This window comes from Gadus morhua, chromosome 16, assembly GCF_902167405.1.
Source record: "Gadus morhua chromosome 16, gadMor3.0, whole genome shotgun sequence".
Classification (NCBI taxonomy): Eukaryota; Metazoa; Chordata; class Actinopteri; order Gadiformes; family Gadidae; genus Gadus; species Gadus morhua.
In genome coordinates this window covers 33,475,849-33,491,982 of record NC_044063.1, presented here as the reverse complement: position 1 = coordinate 33,491,982, position 16,134 = coordinate 33,475,849, and the positions used below count along the sequence as shown (strand labels likewise).

At 43.9% G+C, this 16,134-nt stretch overlaps 2 protein-coding genes across 6 annotated transcripts in view; one reads left to right on the top strand and one right to left on the bottom strand.

The window, feature by feature from the left end:
- kalrna (kalirin RhoGEF kinase a) overlaps positions 1-16,134 on the bottom strand; it is a 196,236-nt gene that overhangs the window by 150,657 nt on the left and 29,445 nt on the right. The gene's annotated exons all lie outside the window — the stretch shown is intronic.
- Positions 3,468-4,459, top strand: LOC115560900 (endonuclease/exonuclease/phosphatase family domain-containing protein 1-like). Its single transcript, XM_030380536.1, has one exon. It carries the CDS (start codon positions 3,511-3,513, stop codon positions 4,261-4,263), a length of 753 nt encoding a protein of 250 aa, XP_030236396.1. The 5' UTR covers positions 3,468-3,510; the 3' UTR covers positions 4,264-4,459.

Sequence of the window (16,134 nt, the reverse complement as noted above, 5' to 3'; positions counted from 1 at the left end):
GGCCGATTTGAGGGAAGTATCTTCACATGCACGTTGGGGAAATCGACAAGAGTGAGGAGTGACAGTGACCTGCGCAACATTTCCAACGCGCTAATAGACTGCCAGCTTAATGAACTGAACAACCGATTCCACAGTGACACCTATGGGCTCATGGCATCGGCAGCAATCCTGATGTCCCCATCCTCAATATAAATGACACCACTTTGGCTACTAAAGCGAACTCTCTCAATGATACAGGAAAGCGCTAGATAACCATATCAGAGTCGGAGCTCGCAGTGTTTGTGCAACTCAGAGAGGAAGAAAAACAGAGGAGAACATCTCAAAAGTATTCTTGAAGTGATGGACATATGCAATGAGGACGTTTTCCCGAATATCCATGCTTTCATGCTCTGATTACATCCTGTTTAGTTGAACGCGTCTTTTCCAGTGTCAACCGAATTAAAACAGCAAATAGGAGCACCATGCTTACAACTCGCCTTATGTCCCTCTGTCTGTTGACATTTGAGAGACAGCCTACAGTAACTCTCGACTTCGATGAAATCATTGACATTTTCAAGAGCAAACCCCGCCGATTACTCCTGTAAATGAATTAATACATTTTCTTCTCATGCTCTCTCTTCTTCCAATGCATATCTATTTTCATGTTTGGCAATCTTTTAAGCCTGCCTGTTGGCGCAAAACTACCCAGTTGTTATTTTGATGTTCTGCCCTTAAGGATATTGTTAGTTTGCCTGATAAGTTAAAGGCTTCTGAAAGGCTTTGTTTTTGAAATGCAGCAAAATAAATGTTGATATTGATGCTTGCTCTGATTTGCGTTAAAGGGCTGTTAACCTTCTGACTTCGGATGACCGTGAATTGGCGGTAGACTATTGTATTAGTTATTATCTCGTAGTAGCCTAAATTTGAATGCATGTTCCGTATAATAAGCCAAGCTCAGTCAGTCTGTTGCGATGTCAAAATATTGTTGAAAACGTAAACAATTCAACAGAATTACGAAATAGTCGGCCTCACGTTATACGAGCAGAACTAAACTACGAGGGAAATATTAGATTCCTGACTACTTTTACAGTCTATCTATAGGCCTTAGGTCTATAAAGTGACGCGCTAAAGCATGATGCGTTATTGAGATTCCAAAAGCGCTCTTCTTTGTTCAGATCCAAGGAAAGCGATCGCGGATGGGTCCGTCCTACGCAACGAAATATTAAAGAGCATCAAGCTATTAAAATCTCTAATATGCACAGATAATATAACAGTATATTAGTAATTTTTATTAGGTAAACAGGGATTTGATAACGTTTTTAATTTAAGGACCACCCACAATTGGTCGGGCCCACCCACAACTGGAATCCTGACGCCGTGCCTGGTTTGACATATTATGATGTGATTGCCAAACCAACCGGCAACAGGTTCTCCGTGTTAATGAACAACGCACACCCCACAGACGTGGCGGAAAGAGGAACAGAGGAAAATAAATAAAGAGGCAATCTAATAAAAGGAAATCAATAATTAAATTGTCAACATATACGGGACAATGACTGAACCAATAACAGCTGTGGAAGCGGAGGATAGTTATAAATCACTGATGCAACATGCAGAGCGAACCTTGGAGTGTCCACAAGGAGAATAAATGAAACAAAAGCCTTGCTGTCTGAAGGAAGAACGACTGATGACGTTGATAAATGTATACAAATGTTTAAACAAGCTTTGGATTAATTTAATAATGTGCATGATTCTGTTCAAAAGCTTTTATCACAAGAGGAAAAATAAATTGACTCTATGGACTGGTATGAGCCAAGAGTGATGAACTTCAATTACCTTTTCTTTTTTTTGGGTTAACCCAAACATGGCAAAGGGAACAGAGTGCACAATCCACTGGACAGCATACCAAATGTCATAAGGAGGACAACTGCATCAAGTACATCTTCTGCTGAGACGGCTGGCTTCTCCTCAGAAGGCAGCTCTGGAGGCAAAATCTGCTGCATTAAAGGTAATGCATTCATTGCAGTTGCAGGAAACCATCATCAAATCAAAAATGGAAAAGGTGGAACTGGTTGCACAAATTGTAGCACTAGATGCAAAAATTAAAGTACTCCTAAATCCAAATATGACAGAGTCTTATGGTGATTCTATGAATGAATACTTTGAGGAAACAAGCAAACCGGATAATGTGGAACAAACATGGGGCACATCTGCTTTGGAATTCATTAAATTGGGTGCTTTGCCAAAACTTGAATACAGAAAGCAGTTGGGGACATTCATAATAGCACTCAAGTGCTTCAAACCCACACCGGTCAAACCATGCAACCAGTACTATGACTCAGGAAAACATCAGCACAATGGTAAAAACTCAAAGGATATTACTGAACTCATAATAATGCAACAAAATGTATCTCTATTGCCTAAAAGAGAAGTGCCAGTGTTTAAAGGTGATCCACTATCATGCCAACCTTTCATGCATGCATTCAAATACTTAATAGAGGACAAGAAAAGCAGTTCCCAGGATAGGCTCTACTTTCTTGAACAGTTTACAGCAGGTCAGGCCAGAGACCTTGTTCATAGCTGTATGCACATGGATGCACAAAGAAGATATTCAGTAGCATTGCAACTATTGGAAAAACATTCACACGCATGTGATAGGATACCAGACCCGCATGGTCCTTAGAGACAATATTTCAATACATAATATGACTACCGATTGTCTACGAGTATTGTGTGCTTTTTGCATCTAAATATCTCATCTGTCTTAGACGCAAACTCTTCTATAGAAATTGCAACGACAATGCCACAACGCTATGCAGGACTTGGAGTTACATATTTTAAGCACATAAGCTGCCCCCACATAGCCATTAGGAAGCAGGATCGAACACACAAGCTGCATTACCCTCACATAGCCACTAGGAAGCAGGATAGAACACATAAGCTGCAATAACTACTCCAGCCACAGATGGCAGCATCTTTAGACAGGTGAGGATGGCAGAGCCATTACGTCACCCCGGTCACGCCCACTTCACATAGGCCACACCCACTTGACGGGCAATAGCGTGTGATTCAGTTGGAGAAGAGAGAGATCAATAGGTAGACGGCGGAGAGAACCGGGCTGAAGCCCGGGGCTTGAAGCAATCACGGTATTGTTCTCACACGCGTTAGATACAATTCCCTCCCTTAAAGTGCGTATTGGAAGTTAGATACTGGAGTGAAGAATCATTCGAATACACGATTTTTTAGTTTTTAATGATAAATCGACACTACAAGTGGCATCTTGAGCCGTTTTTGTGATACAATTTTACTTCCGCATCTCAAACGCTCGTTTTCGAGCGTGACGTAGGAATTGGTAGACGGACGTTCTAATCATCATAGACTACATAGGCAACATAACAACAATGGATAACAGTTTCGGACCACTTCCGTACAATTTTGAGCCAGCTAGCCGTGAGGGAGAACAGCAACCACCTAACAGGGGGAGACACCATGGCAATAGGAGGGAGATAGAGTTGTGGTGTCAGGAGAATTATGGTGAACCAGGAGCGGCTGAACATCAACACGGCCACGGAGGAAGAGCTCATGACCCTGCCCGGGGTCAACCGCCCCGTGGCGCGGAGCATCGTGGAGTACCGGGACTGCATCGGGGGCTTCAAGAAGGTGGAGGACCTAGCGCTGGTGAGTGGGATAGGCGCCACCAAACTGGAGATTATTAAAGTGGAGATCTGCGTGTCGAGTAGGACCAGTTCGTCGCAGCACTCCCCGTCCTCCCTGCGGAGAGACCCGGAGCATATGTCCTCCTGCAGCGGCATGAACATCAACACCGCCACCCCGCCGCAGCTCATGAGCATCCGCGGCATCACAGAGAAAATCGCCCGGAACATTGTCGCCTATCGGACCCAACACGGCCCGTTCAAGAGCATCGAGGACCTGGTTCGGGTCGATCACATAAACTGCTCCCTACTGGACCAGATCCGTTTCCAGGTGTTTGTGGAGCGCTCAAGAACTCCGTCCACCAATACCAACGGCGGGCTGACCTACACGGATCGGTCCCATCCGAGCCCGACCTCGTTCAGCCTCCGGAGCGACGACCTCGACCTCCCGCCGGGAGGACCCACGCAGATGGTGTCCCTGCGGCCCCGCGTAGAACCGGCCCCGGGCCCGCGGGATGGCCGGGCCGCGGTGCGCCTGGCCACCTGGGACCTTCAGCGCTGCTCCAGTGAAAAGGCCAACAACCCTGGCGTCAAAGAGGTCGTGTGTATGACCCTACTGGAGAACGAGTGAGTACAACTAACGTGAGGGTTTGCGCTGAACATGTTGTGTCTTCTTGGGACACGTTGTTTCCTGTGTGTAAACACGTTGGTGTCAGGGGATTTCATGTACGATAACTAAACCGGCTAGGCAACGCAAACTAACATTCTGAGCCAAACTGAACACAGAGCCCCAGACCTGCATGTCTACCCTGGGTCTGGACCCCCAGACCTGCATGTCTACCCTGGGTCTGGACCCCCAGACCTGCATGTTGGTCTAGACCCCCCCAGGCCTGCATGTCTCCCCTGGATCTAGACCCCCCAAGACCATATGTCTCCAGCCCATCTCCAGTGAGTGCAGCCTTTCTCCGATCGGGGAAACTGTGAAATCGGAGATGGTCGGACAGGAGGTCGGAGTTGGAACAACCCCCACAGATACAAAACCTCATCTCGTCGATGAGAAAAACCCAAAAACCACAGGGGGGGAAAATACAAGACCGCTCACCGCGGTAACTACTCACAACTACGCATAGAGCTGAGGCAGCAACAGCGACCGCGTCTACCAATTCCTACGTAATATGACGCGTTTGACGTATCACATAAAAAAACAACGGTTTTTGAAGCCTTGCTCAAAATAGTCACTTTAAAACTGGATTTTTTGCAATAACGCATCAAAAGGAAAACCTACTCACCCAATCAGAGCTAAGAAAATGGTTGCTGACATTAAAATGATGATAGGAATTAATGTTCGTAAAGCGATAGAACCCTGGCGGATAATAAACAGCCAGAGTAATGTACCAAACACAGTGTAGACACTTCTCGGCTGGGTGGTGAACAGGCCCCTAATGTCTTTATCTGCAATGGATAAACTTAGAACCTCAATGACAGTCAATCGCATTTCAATGGATAATCTAAAAGACCTGCTACTCAGGCAATACAACCAAGAGTTCCCAGAAAAGGAATCTGAGAAGAAGAAAGAGATGTCATGTGAGGACAGGAGATTTATGGAGCTTGCCCACAATCCTAAAGTGGGTGAAAGTGGACATTACATCTTGCCCCTGCCGTTTCGAAAAAGGAGTCATGTCTAATAACTACAACGTGGCACTACAGCTGACATTAAACCTGGCTGGGAAATTCTACCTATGCTGAAGAGTACAAGTTCTTCATGGAAAATGTGCTGCAGAAAGGCCACGCAGAGGAGGTACCCCAAGCGCATGTCCAAAGGGATGAAGGCCAAGTTTGGTATATTCCTCATCATGGGGTTTACCATAAAATAAAGAAGAAGCTTAGGGTAGTATTCGACTGTTCCTCAACCTAACCAGGTGAATATCTGTACACCTCGGAACACAGCCGTGCATGAGCGCTGCTGCGTAACTTCTGCTTATTTTTCTCTTGCATTGTGCAAGCTTGTTAGGCTACCTCCACTAAGGTCTAGTCCACTGTCAGCAACAACGTGTTCTCTGCCCTCCGTGAACTAGCTCAGGCTCGTACACACTGGGGTGAGAACGCACAGGCTTGTGATTGGCACTGATTGATCAGCATTTTAACAGGATTATAGCAGGTACAGAATTTGGTGGGTTTTGCCTCTTTTTTATTGCCCTTAAGTTATTTATTGCTGTCGGGGTGTAAAAAACACTTTAAACAACATATTAAAAAGTGCATATTGCAGATTAAAACCTATCATGCCTTTAAGTCCATGGCCTCAACTAGACAAGCAATCAAGCTAACAAAGGACCTTATGGAAGTATGTTCCCAAGGAGGGTTTACACTTACCAAATGGGTGAGCAACAACCACAAGGTACTCACAACAGTCCCTGAAGGTCACAGAGCCAAGGTAGTAGGGCAGCTAGATCTTGACAAAGAGAAACCACCTCTTGAAAGAGTTCTAGGTATCTAGTGGAACATCCAGAGGGACACCTTTGGCTTCAGTGTTGCCATCCAAGACAGAGTTCGCACACAAAGAACTATCCTCTCTATTGTCAGTTCTATCTATGACCCACTTGGTTTCCATTCACCTTTTATCCTCAAAGCCAAGATAATTCTGCAGAAGCTGTGGATGGGAGGAAGTGATCTCAGAACATCTTGCAAAACCATGTAAACAATGGATTGCAGAACTTGACCAGCTGAGTAGATTTGAATTGGACAGGTGCATAAAGCCCGAAGGTTTTGGACTCACGAGGAATTCTGAGCTGCATCCCTTCTGCAATGCCAGTGAGATACAAAACAAAATGTTTCCATACTTACTTGTTGTCAACAGAGTTGCCATGTTCAACTAGCCTTTTGTTTCTCTCTGGATTCTAAGCAATTGCTACGTTTAGCCTGTGGACCTGTGTGTAAGTCTCCCCTTCCTCACTGTTTACACTCTGTTGCATCTTGCTAGAGTTAGTGGTTGGCTTTAACCTGTCACCAATATCGTGTGCTGTACGTTTGTAAGCAGCTGGCCTAGCGAGGTTCCAACTTGTGTTTTGCTGGCTAAACCTTACGGTCCACGGAGGACTGATTATGCGTCCCATCCTTTACCTTTCAGACTTTCTACGGACACTGTGGATTAACAACTCATGCGGCTTCCTCACTCTGTTGCTTCGACTATGGAATTACCTGCATCCAAACTTTTATGCATGAACTCGCCAATCGCTGCGACTCCCTGTTGGATTTTACAAACTCTGCAGTAGCCTTGGCATCGCTCGTCAGCGAACCCGCGATTTGTACGTAGCTCCCATCGCAAAGTCCTCACTACGACTCCTTCTCCTGGTGCCATTCTAACCCTCATCTCGGTGCTGCCCTCCCGCTCGTCATCTAGTTGTAGATTGCATGATGAAGTCTCCTCGCCCCCGACTGCCAGGTCTCGGCCAACGTGTGGAGCGAACACAACCCTTCTTTGTCCGCTAAAGTATCAGGGATTTACGTTGCCAACGCCGTCCGATCTACTGGAACCTGTTCAATTAGCCCTGTTTAATGCCCGATGTTTAGTTAATAAGGCATTCATCCTGAATGACGTTTTTACCACTAGGAAATTGGATGTACTTTTCATAAAAGAAACATGGCTAAATGCCAATGATCTCACTCCACTTGGTGACCTCAGATGGAGTGGAATTTAGCTCCTCAGAGATATCTTATCTATAATCTGTCTTTTCATTCTTGCAATAGTAAACAGCTCACTAGCCACTGGTGTTGTCCGATCCACTTTCAAGCATGCTACTGTGTAACCTCTCCTAAAAAAGCCTTCCCTTGACTCAAGCAACATTTTTGATAAAGTGGTTTTCAGCACCTGGTTTCTCTTTGTCAAGACCATTTTCAGGATATTTTAACAATTTAATTGATTAGATAAATTCCAATCTGGTTTTAGAGCTATCCACAGCACTGAATCTGCCCCACTGAATGTGTACATAGACATTCTGCTCTGTACTGACTCTGGCTCCTGCGCCATTTTAGTTTTACTAGATCTTAGGGCTGCATTTGACACCATTGACCATGACATCCTGCTACACAGGCTGTCAAAAGACAGGACTTTTCGGTTAAATTAGGTCATCACTCCTCTTCTAATGCTACTATGAAATGTGGGGTCCTCCAAGGTTCAATCTTTGGCCCCCTCCTTTTCTCTGTATACATGCTGCCCCTCAGTTCCATCTTTGATAAATATGGTATCCAATACCCAGTAGCGTACAGTGGGGTTTAAGTCAGGGCCTTCACTAACAAACTCCACCAACGGCCAACCCCCAAACACTCAGACAAGCACACAAATGTCCTATTGTGTGCTGATACAGCCAACACAGCCACAATACATATCCTCAGCAACAACAACAGCGCACACTCACACCACTTTGTATTACCGCAGAGCCAGAGTAATGCAGCATCACCATCAGATCTTTCCTTATGTCACTCCGCAACCAGATTGCACATCACCAGTGTTTGTAATAACGCTGTTTAAAAGAACGGCGATAGGTAACGTCGCTATTTTTTCAGTAACGGGGTAATCTAACTAATTACTGTTTCCGTCGTTATAACGCCGTTACCATTAATGTACGTTAAATGCAGTGCGATACTATGAATTTATTGAATAAACTGCATAATCTGAACGCACCCCTGGCTCCAAACACAAACTGCTAGTGACGAGACCGGGTGGGTTTACAACGAGATAAGCGATTATGATTGGCTAAGGCAGAGTCATGTTTCATGGTAGCCAATCGGAGCCAGTGTTTTTACACACACACACACACACACACACACACACACACACACACACACACACACACACACACACACACACACACACACACACACCAAACAGATTAAATGAAGCAGCAGAAATGGCGAGTCCGGAGCAAACCGATGAAAGGTTGGCATTTTCTGTAGTATTCGGCAGATGTTCCACAGCCTTTGCAACCAAGCAAATAACAATTCTGTTGGAAGTATATCAGGGCCTTGAATGGGCAGTTCAACCATTTAACACATTAAGGCCAAGTGAAAACGGCTCAGAAAAGTCCAAATTCTTTGACATATAGCAACTTTCGCTTTTTACAGTAACGCAAATGGTTACTTTCCCTGGTAACTAATTACTTTTATGTAGAGTAATTCAGTTACTAACTCAGTGACTTTTTGGAACAAGTAGTGAGTAACTATAACTGATTACTTTTTTAAAGTAACGTTCCCAACACTGCACATCACACACATGACACAAGAACAAGTGTTCACAGTTATTGTTATTTTTACCAGATGTTTTCGCAACTTCAACAGATTCAATAAAGAAGCCTATAGCGACAATATTACAAGTGCAAAGCCAGTTCATTATCAAAAATGAAACATAAAAAAAGGCCTTTGTGCCACATATTTTACAACAGCTATTCCAGCAAGAATATTAAGCCCACAGGAGTAGTAGTGAACGGGTTCATTTATTATGCCTATTAAGCGGCATCCATACACAGCATTACCATTAAGCCTACTGCCTAAATTCCATCAATATATTTGTGTTTTCAACCATTACAAAAAATGTGTTATAAACTAAAGTACCACAACAAGTTCATCGCTCCTACACAGTGCAAAGTAAAACTGACCCATCACCCATGGCCTGATGTTTTATATCTGCCTTGGTGAAGCTGTTAAGACTGCTAAATCCGGAGCTGTTCCATGTCCCCTCAATGATGTTGAACAGCAAACACGGCCAGCAGAATAGCTTGTTCTGAACGGTGCTAGCCGTTTGTTTTGTTCTTCATTTTCATTAAAGAATCTTTGTTTAGCACTTGTCATTTATTATAAAGACGGAGCATCTTACATGCGACTTCACTGTATCAACTCAATACTAAATCTACCCTGTATTAACAGTAATCACTCATTAGTAGAACCGGTACCGACACCTTGTGGTAACATGTGGAACTACAGATATCACCACATCCCCCTTTCTCTGAAGCATGAAAAACTAAACGCATCACAAGTGTCAGTAATTACCGTAGACAACTTTTCCATTAAACTGCATGGACTTCTTTTCTCATTATAGGTAGTAACAGCAAACATCATAACTCATTCTTGGTATTTAGTTATGTAAGAAAAACACAATGGCTAATTCATTACTGTAACTAAACTCAAACATTAATGCCATAACACATAACACATTAACTAATTTCCTTTTTTTTTTTTACAGGTCAAGTCTCTCAGGTTTCTTGATATGTCTTGCGGATCTTCTTATCAGCATTTCACCTGGAAGAGAAGTATTGGTTAGATTATCAGTGCCTGTGTCTGTGTTGCAGTGTGCATTATGTGTGGAGATTGACTCGGACTCAGCTTGGGTTTGACTGAGCTCTTGGTCTGGAACAGTCTCTGGTGTTGCTGGTGTTTTCAGGAGACTGCGCCAGTTTCGCCTGATGATCTGTCCTTCTGGTGTTTTCACAGTGTAGGACTGTGGAGCGACCTCTTGAAGAACAGTAGCTTTCGTCGTCCATCCTTCAGGACTTTCAATCCTGACTGCGTCGTCCCTGGACAGTGGTGGAAGCGGCTTTGCTGTTCTGTCATAGAAATTCTTTTGTTTCATTTTCTGATGTTTCAGCTTTTGTTCCAGCTTTGGGCGTTTCTTTTGCTTTGCAGAGGTTGGAAGTGTTGTTCGAAGCTTTCTATTCATCAGCAGCTCAGCAGGTGACAGTCCGCATTCCAGAGGTGATGCTCTGTAGCTCAGTAGAGCCAGGTAAGGATCGGAAGCACTGTCTGCAGCCTTTTTCAACAGCTGCTTCAGGATGTGAACGCCTTTCTCTGCTTTGCCTGTGCATACAGTGGGCTAGATGTGACATGCTTGAAATCATAGACTTTTGCAAAGTCTTGCCACTCTTTGCTACTGAAGCATGGTCCATTGTCACAAATTTATGTATGCGGAATGCCATGTCTGGCGAAGATGGACTTGGCATGTGTAATGACACAGTTGGATGATGTGCTTGAGAGTAATGCCATCTCAGGGTAATTTGAGAAATAGTCAATTACTACCAAGTAATCCTTTCCTTTCAGGTGGAACAAGTCCATTCCTACATTGTGCCAAGGTGTTGTTGTCACATCAGTTACCGTCATTGGCTCTTTTGTTTGTTTGTTTCTGTATTTCAGGCATGTCTCGCATTTGCCTGTCATGTTGTTAATGTCTTTGTTAAGTCCTGGCCAGTATACTGTGTCTCTTGCCCTTCTTTTACATTTTTCGACACCTAAGTGTCCTTCATGAATTCTCTGCAGTAGCTCTTTTCTAAGTGTGCGTGGAATGACTATTCTGTTTTGTTTTAACAACAGTCCATTGACTACACTCAGCTCACCTCTGACGTGGAAGAACTGTGGACAGGATCCTGCAGCCCATCCATTCCGGATGTTCTCCATGACGTGCTGTAGCTCTGGATCTTTCACCGTCTCGTCGATGATCTGCCGGGTCTTGGCGTCGGACACAGGAAGCGCTGCGGACACCGTGTTGACGTGCACCTCGACATCTTCTTCAGTCGTGCTCGCACAACCCTTGATAGGAGCTCTTGACAATGCATCGGCGAGAATGAGGTGCTTGCCTGGTGTGTAGATGAGTTCAATGTCATACCTCTGCATCTTCATCATCATGCGCTGTATCCGTGGTGACATTTCAGTCAGGTTCTTTTTCATTATTGCAACGAGTGGACGATAGTCAGTCTCAATTGTGAAGGTGGGTCGGCCGTATATGTAGCTGTAAAATTTTTCAAGGCCAAACACTAATCCGAGACATTCTTTTTCAATTTGTGCATATCTGCACTCAGTCTCTGTCATTGACCTAGATGCATATGCTACAGGTTTCCAGTGCTCACCTTCGGCTTGTAGTAGTACCGCACCAATTCCATCTTTCGAAGCATCTGTCGACACCTTGATTCTTTTGGTTGGGTCGAAGAATGTCAGCACAGGTGTGGCAGTGAGTGCATCTTTGAGCTTTAGTCACTCACAAGGGTGTATTGAACGTACACATCTTGGTACTGCTCTCATCCAGCCTCAATTGCCAAAAACCTTGTGATGCATCCAATTTTGAGAAGTACCTGGCGCCTGCCATCTCGCTGGTGATCTCCTCTCGCTTGGGTATTTGGTAATGTTCACACTTGATATTTTCATTTAGGTCTTTTGGATCCATGAATATCCTAAGCTCTCCATTCTTTTTCTTTACGCAGACCATGGAATTAACCCACTCCGTTGGTTCTTCGATCTTTTTTATCACTCCAAGCGCCGTCATCCGCTCCAGCTCTTTCTTCAAACTGTCTCTAAGTGCCAGTGGAACTCTTCTTGCGGCATGAACAACTGGCTGTGCGTTGTCTTTCAGCTGAATTTTGTATGTAAATGGCAGCATACCAAAACCTCTGAAGACGTCGGAGAAGTTCTGCACGATCGTGTCAGCAGAGTCAGGTGAGTCAGTCATGCTGGTGTTGATCCGGTACACTCTTTTCACTAGCTCCAAGCTTTCACAGGCTTTGTCCCCTAGCAGTGAATCAAGTCCTTCAGGAACAACTGAGAAGAGCAGGTGATGCACTTTATCCTTGACTGTGACTTCCAGCTTGCATGTGCCTAAACACTCAATGCTCTGTCCATTGTAGTCTTTTAGTGCGAGTGTTTTCTTCTGTATTTTTGGTTTTTCTCTCATTGCCTTCACATCTGACATGCTGATCATGTTTGCTTTTGCACCAGTATCTAGCTTCATTGTAACTACAGTCCCATTAATTTGCAGTGGTGCTATCCATTTGTCAGATTTAACAGCGTTTATCTGTGCTTTTGGTTCATCTTCACAGTTCACAGTGGAAATAAAGAATGTCTCACCTAATTCCGGATCTTCCACGACATTCACCGATCTTCCTCTCTGTTTCTCTTTTCGTTTCGAAAAACACTGTTTGGCAAAGTGATTATTGCCTTGGCAGTTGCTGCATTGCTTGCCGAAAGCAGGGCATTCTCTGGGCTTATGCTGTGTGCCGCACCGTTTGCACTGAAACTGTGCCGTTTTCTGTCCACTGGAATGTCCTCGACGTGCATTGTGGTGCTTAGAAATGGCGCCAACATCTGCCATCTCTCGCAGGTTAGCATTGCTAGTCGCTGCTTCACTGAACGTTCGCACATGCTTTTTGCTTAGCTCGCTAGCCTGGGCTATTTTCACCGCTCCATCTAGCTTTAGTTCAGTCTCCCTTATCAGTCTTTCCCTAACCTTCTTGTCATCAATTCCGAATACGATCTGGTCCTTTATCATCGAATCTTTGAGGGTTCCAAAATTGCATGATTGTGCTTTTATCTTCAAGTCTGTGACGAAGCCGTCAACACTCTCCCCTGGCTGCTGCAGCCTTGAACGGAATACGTATCTCTCGTATGTCTCGTTTTTTTTTGGTGAACAATACGCTTCGAACTTGGCTAGCACAGTATTAAACTTGGATTGGTCTTCCCCATCCTCATATACGAAGGTGTTGTATACTTCAATGGCTTGTGGCCCAGCTATAGTGAGTAATAACGCTACCTTTCTTGCGTCCGGTTTGTTGTCCAGCCCCACTGCCTCGATGTAGAGCCGAATCTGTTGCTGAAATGTGCGCCAATTACTGTCGACGTTTCCCGTTAGCTTTAGGTGTCCGGGAGGTCTCATCAAGTTCTCCATCGTCGAATTTGTAGGCGACTCTCCGCTTTTCCAGAACCGAAACTCACTCACTTTATGTCTTTCACTCCTGGTACCATGTTTTGTTCTTCATTTTCATTAAAGAATCTTTGTTTAGCACTTGTCATTTATTATAAAGACGGAGCATCTTACATGCGACTTCACTGTATCAACTCAGTACTAAATCTACCCTGTATTAACAGTAATCACTCATTAGTAGAACCGGTACCGACACCTTGTGGTAACATGTGGAACTACAGATATCACCACACCGTTAGCCAGTCATAGCGGCTGTAGTTGCACTCTGTAAAGTGCCGCACAAAACCTTTACCGGCCTGGGTCAGCCCATCCAGCTTCGGTGTAGGTCTTCCTCTTGAAATTAAATCTGTCTTCTCCCCAAACCTTGAAAAAGGCAAACGAAGGAGATCAGAAATAGGATCGCTAGGTGCTGTGAAGGCGGTGGCCATAGTAGTTCACTATCAACTCTGTACCGCCAACGATTCAAAATTCGCTGATGATCAACGGGGGCCAGCGCCGGCATATTGCTGGTCCCTGGGGGCATTCTATTACTACACATCAACATTTGATTGGCTGATTACACACGGCATTCAAATTTATTATCCAATGGGAGGTGGCAGCTTCAGCGAAAGGCTAGCAAAACTTTTAGTGCTGGCCCCGCTGGTCCATGTAACCTAGCTGTGATGCGTTATTCAGCCGAGCTCAGCCTTACAAAAAGGTTTTCCTTCTGGAATTATGTTGTAAGTACTGAAAAAAATATGGAATTAAGATGCGTTCAGATACATATTAATGTAATTTTGAAAAAATAATATATATATATTCTTTTGATTTTGACAGGGCCCACCACTGCCAATACCACTGTTACGCTGATTATACACAGATCTATCTCCCAGTTGCTCCTCAGACAATATCTACACAAAAAAAACATGCATGGCTCCCTCAACAACATTAAATATTGAATGGCATGTCATTTCTTACAACTTAAAAACAGTCAAACTGAAGTCATCATATTTGGACCGCCTTCCTCTGTCACCAGCCTCAGCAGTTCTCTTGGTCCCCTCTCTAACAATGTGCACTCTGTGGTCAGAAATCTTGGTGTCATGCTGGATAGCTCTCTACATTTTAATGAACAAATCAATAGTGTGGTAAGAAGGTTTTTTTTTATCAACTGAGAGTTATAGATAATCTCAAGTCCATTTTATCCCAGAATGATCTGGAAATTGTCATACATGCTTTTATTACCTCCAGACTTGATAACTGCAATATTTTATACAGTGGTCTGATGTTCCCCCAATTCCCCTGGAATGTTCTGATCCAGGGGAATTCAGAGTGACTCGCTGAGCAAATTCAATGTTCAATTCTGAATGTCCAGGGTAACGATCCACCACTTGTCCAAAGAGAATCAGTGGAGGCACGTTAGATCAAAGGACAATCCAACAGACTATGCTTCACATGGATTGAAGATAGCAACATTTTTGGATTCAGCAACATGGTTGAATGGTCCCGACTACCTGTCACAAAAGGAAACTGAATGGCCTGAAGAGCCAGGGGATATTCGCCAAATTCCTTCAGATGATCCAGAAATAGAAAATGACCAGTGTTGGGAGTAACGGCGTTTAAGTATAACGGCGTTCTTTTTCAGTAACGGAGTAATCCAATGAATTACTTTTCTCATCGTTGCAACGCCGTTATCGTTACTGATAATGTAAAGTGGCGCGTTACCGTTACTACAATTTGGTTGAATGAAGCGTGCGGCGTCACACACCAGCTGCGTGGTAGAGAGCAGGGGCGTGGGGATGATGACACCGTTGCAAAGGCGATGATGATTGGCTGGGTGGGCGGATGCCCTGCTCACGCTGTCTCACTGCACGCTCTGACTACAGCTCAAGACAGCGACAATGGCGACGAGCCAGGGAAATTCAAACGTAGCGTTCTCTAACTGGAAGTACCGGCACTACTTCTCACTCATGGAAATGAAAGGCAAGAATGTGTTTGTATCATGCACGCTATGCCCATGGGAAAAAACTTTATCCACGTCTGCCTCAAGTAACTCAAATCTAATAAAGCACCTTACATCAACCCATGCGAATATGACACTTAGCTGCTGCAGCTGCTAACCCAACCCCAAGCCCAAATGCAGCTAGCGTGAGCTCCAGAGAAGGAAACGGAGACACTCTCAAACAAACAACGCTCGATTTGTTGTATTGAATATTTAAGAGTTGGATAGTGTTCTGTTTATTGTGCAATGGTATACAGGTAGAGAATTGCACTACTTAATAGCCAGATTTTCCTTTGTTTCTTTTTACCCAAATTTACATTTGCATTTTGAATCTTGAATTTTATTTTCAATATTTATTTTCTATGTTTTATTTCTATGCATCATATGGCAGGCCGCAATCTATTGAGTTCAAATAAATACCAAATGTTCTAAAATACTGTATATAGTGGTTTTATTCTTCAATCAGTTAATATAAACATCTTCGACGTTAAAGATGTTATAGAACCTAACAGCGTTATAGAACATGAAATATAACGCCACAGTTACTTTGCTGAGTAACTAATTATTTTTACAATGTGGTAACTGAGTTACTAACTCAATTACTTTTTGGGAGAAGTAATTTGTAACTGTAACTAATTACTTTTTTAAAGTAACTTGACCAACACTGAAAATGACATTTCTGTGAGTTGTTTAAGTATAAGCAAAAGTGCAACCAGCAACCTCATTGAACACTTCTCCTCTTGGAAAAACTACGGAGAGCTGTTGGCTGGTTGCTAAAACTTAAAAGACTCCTG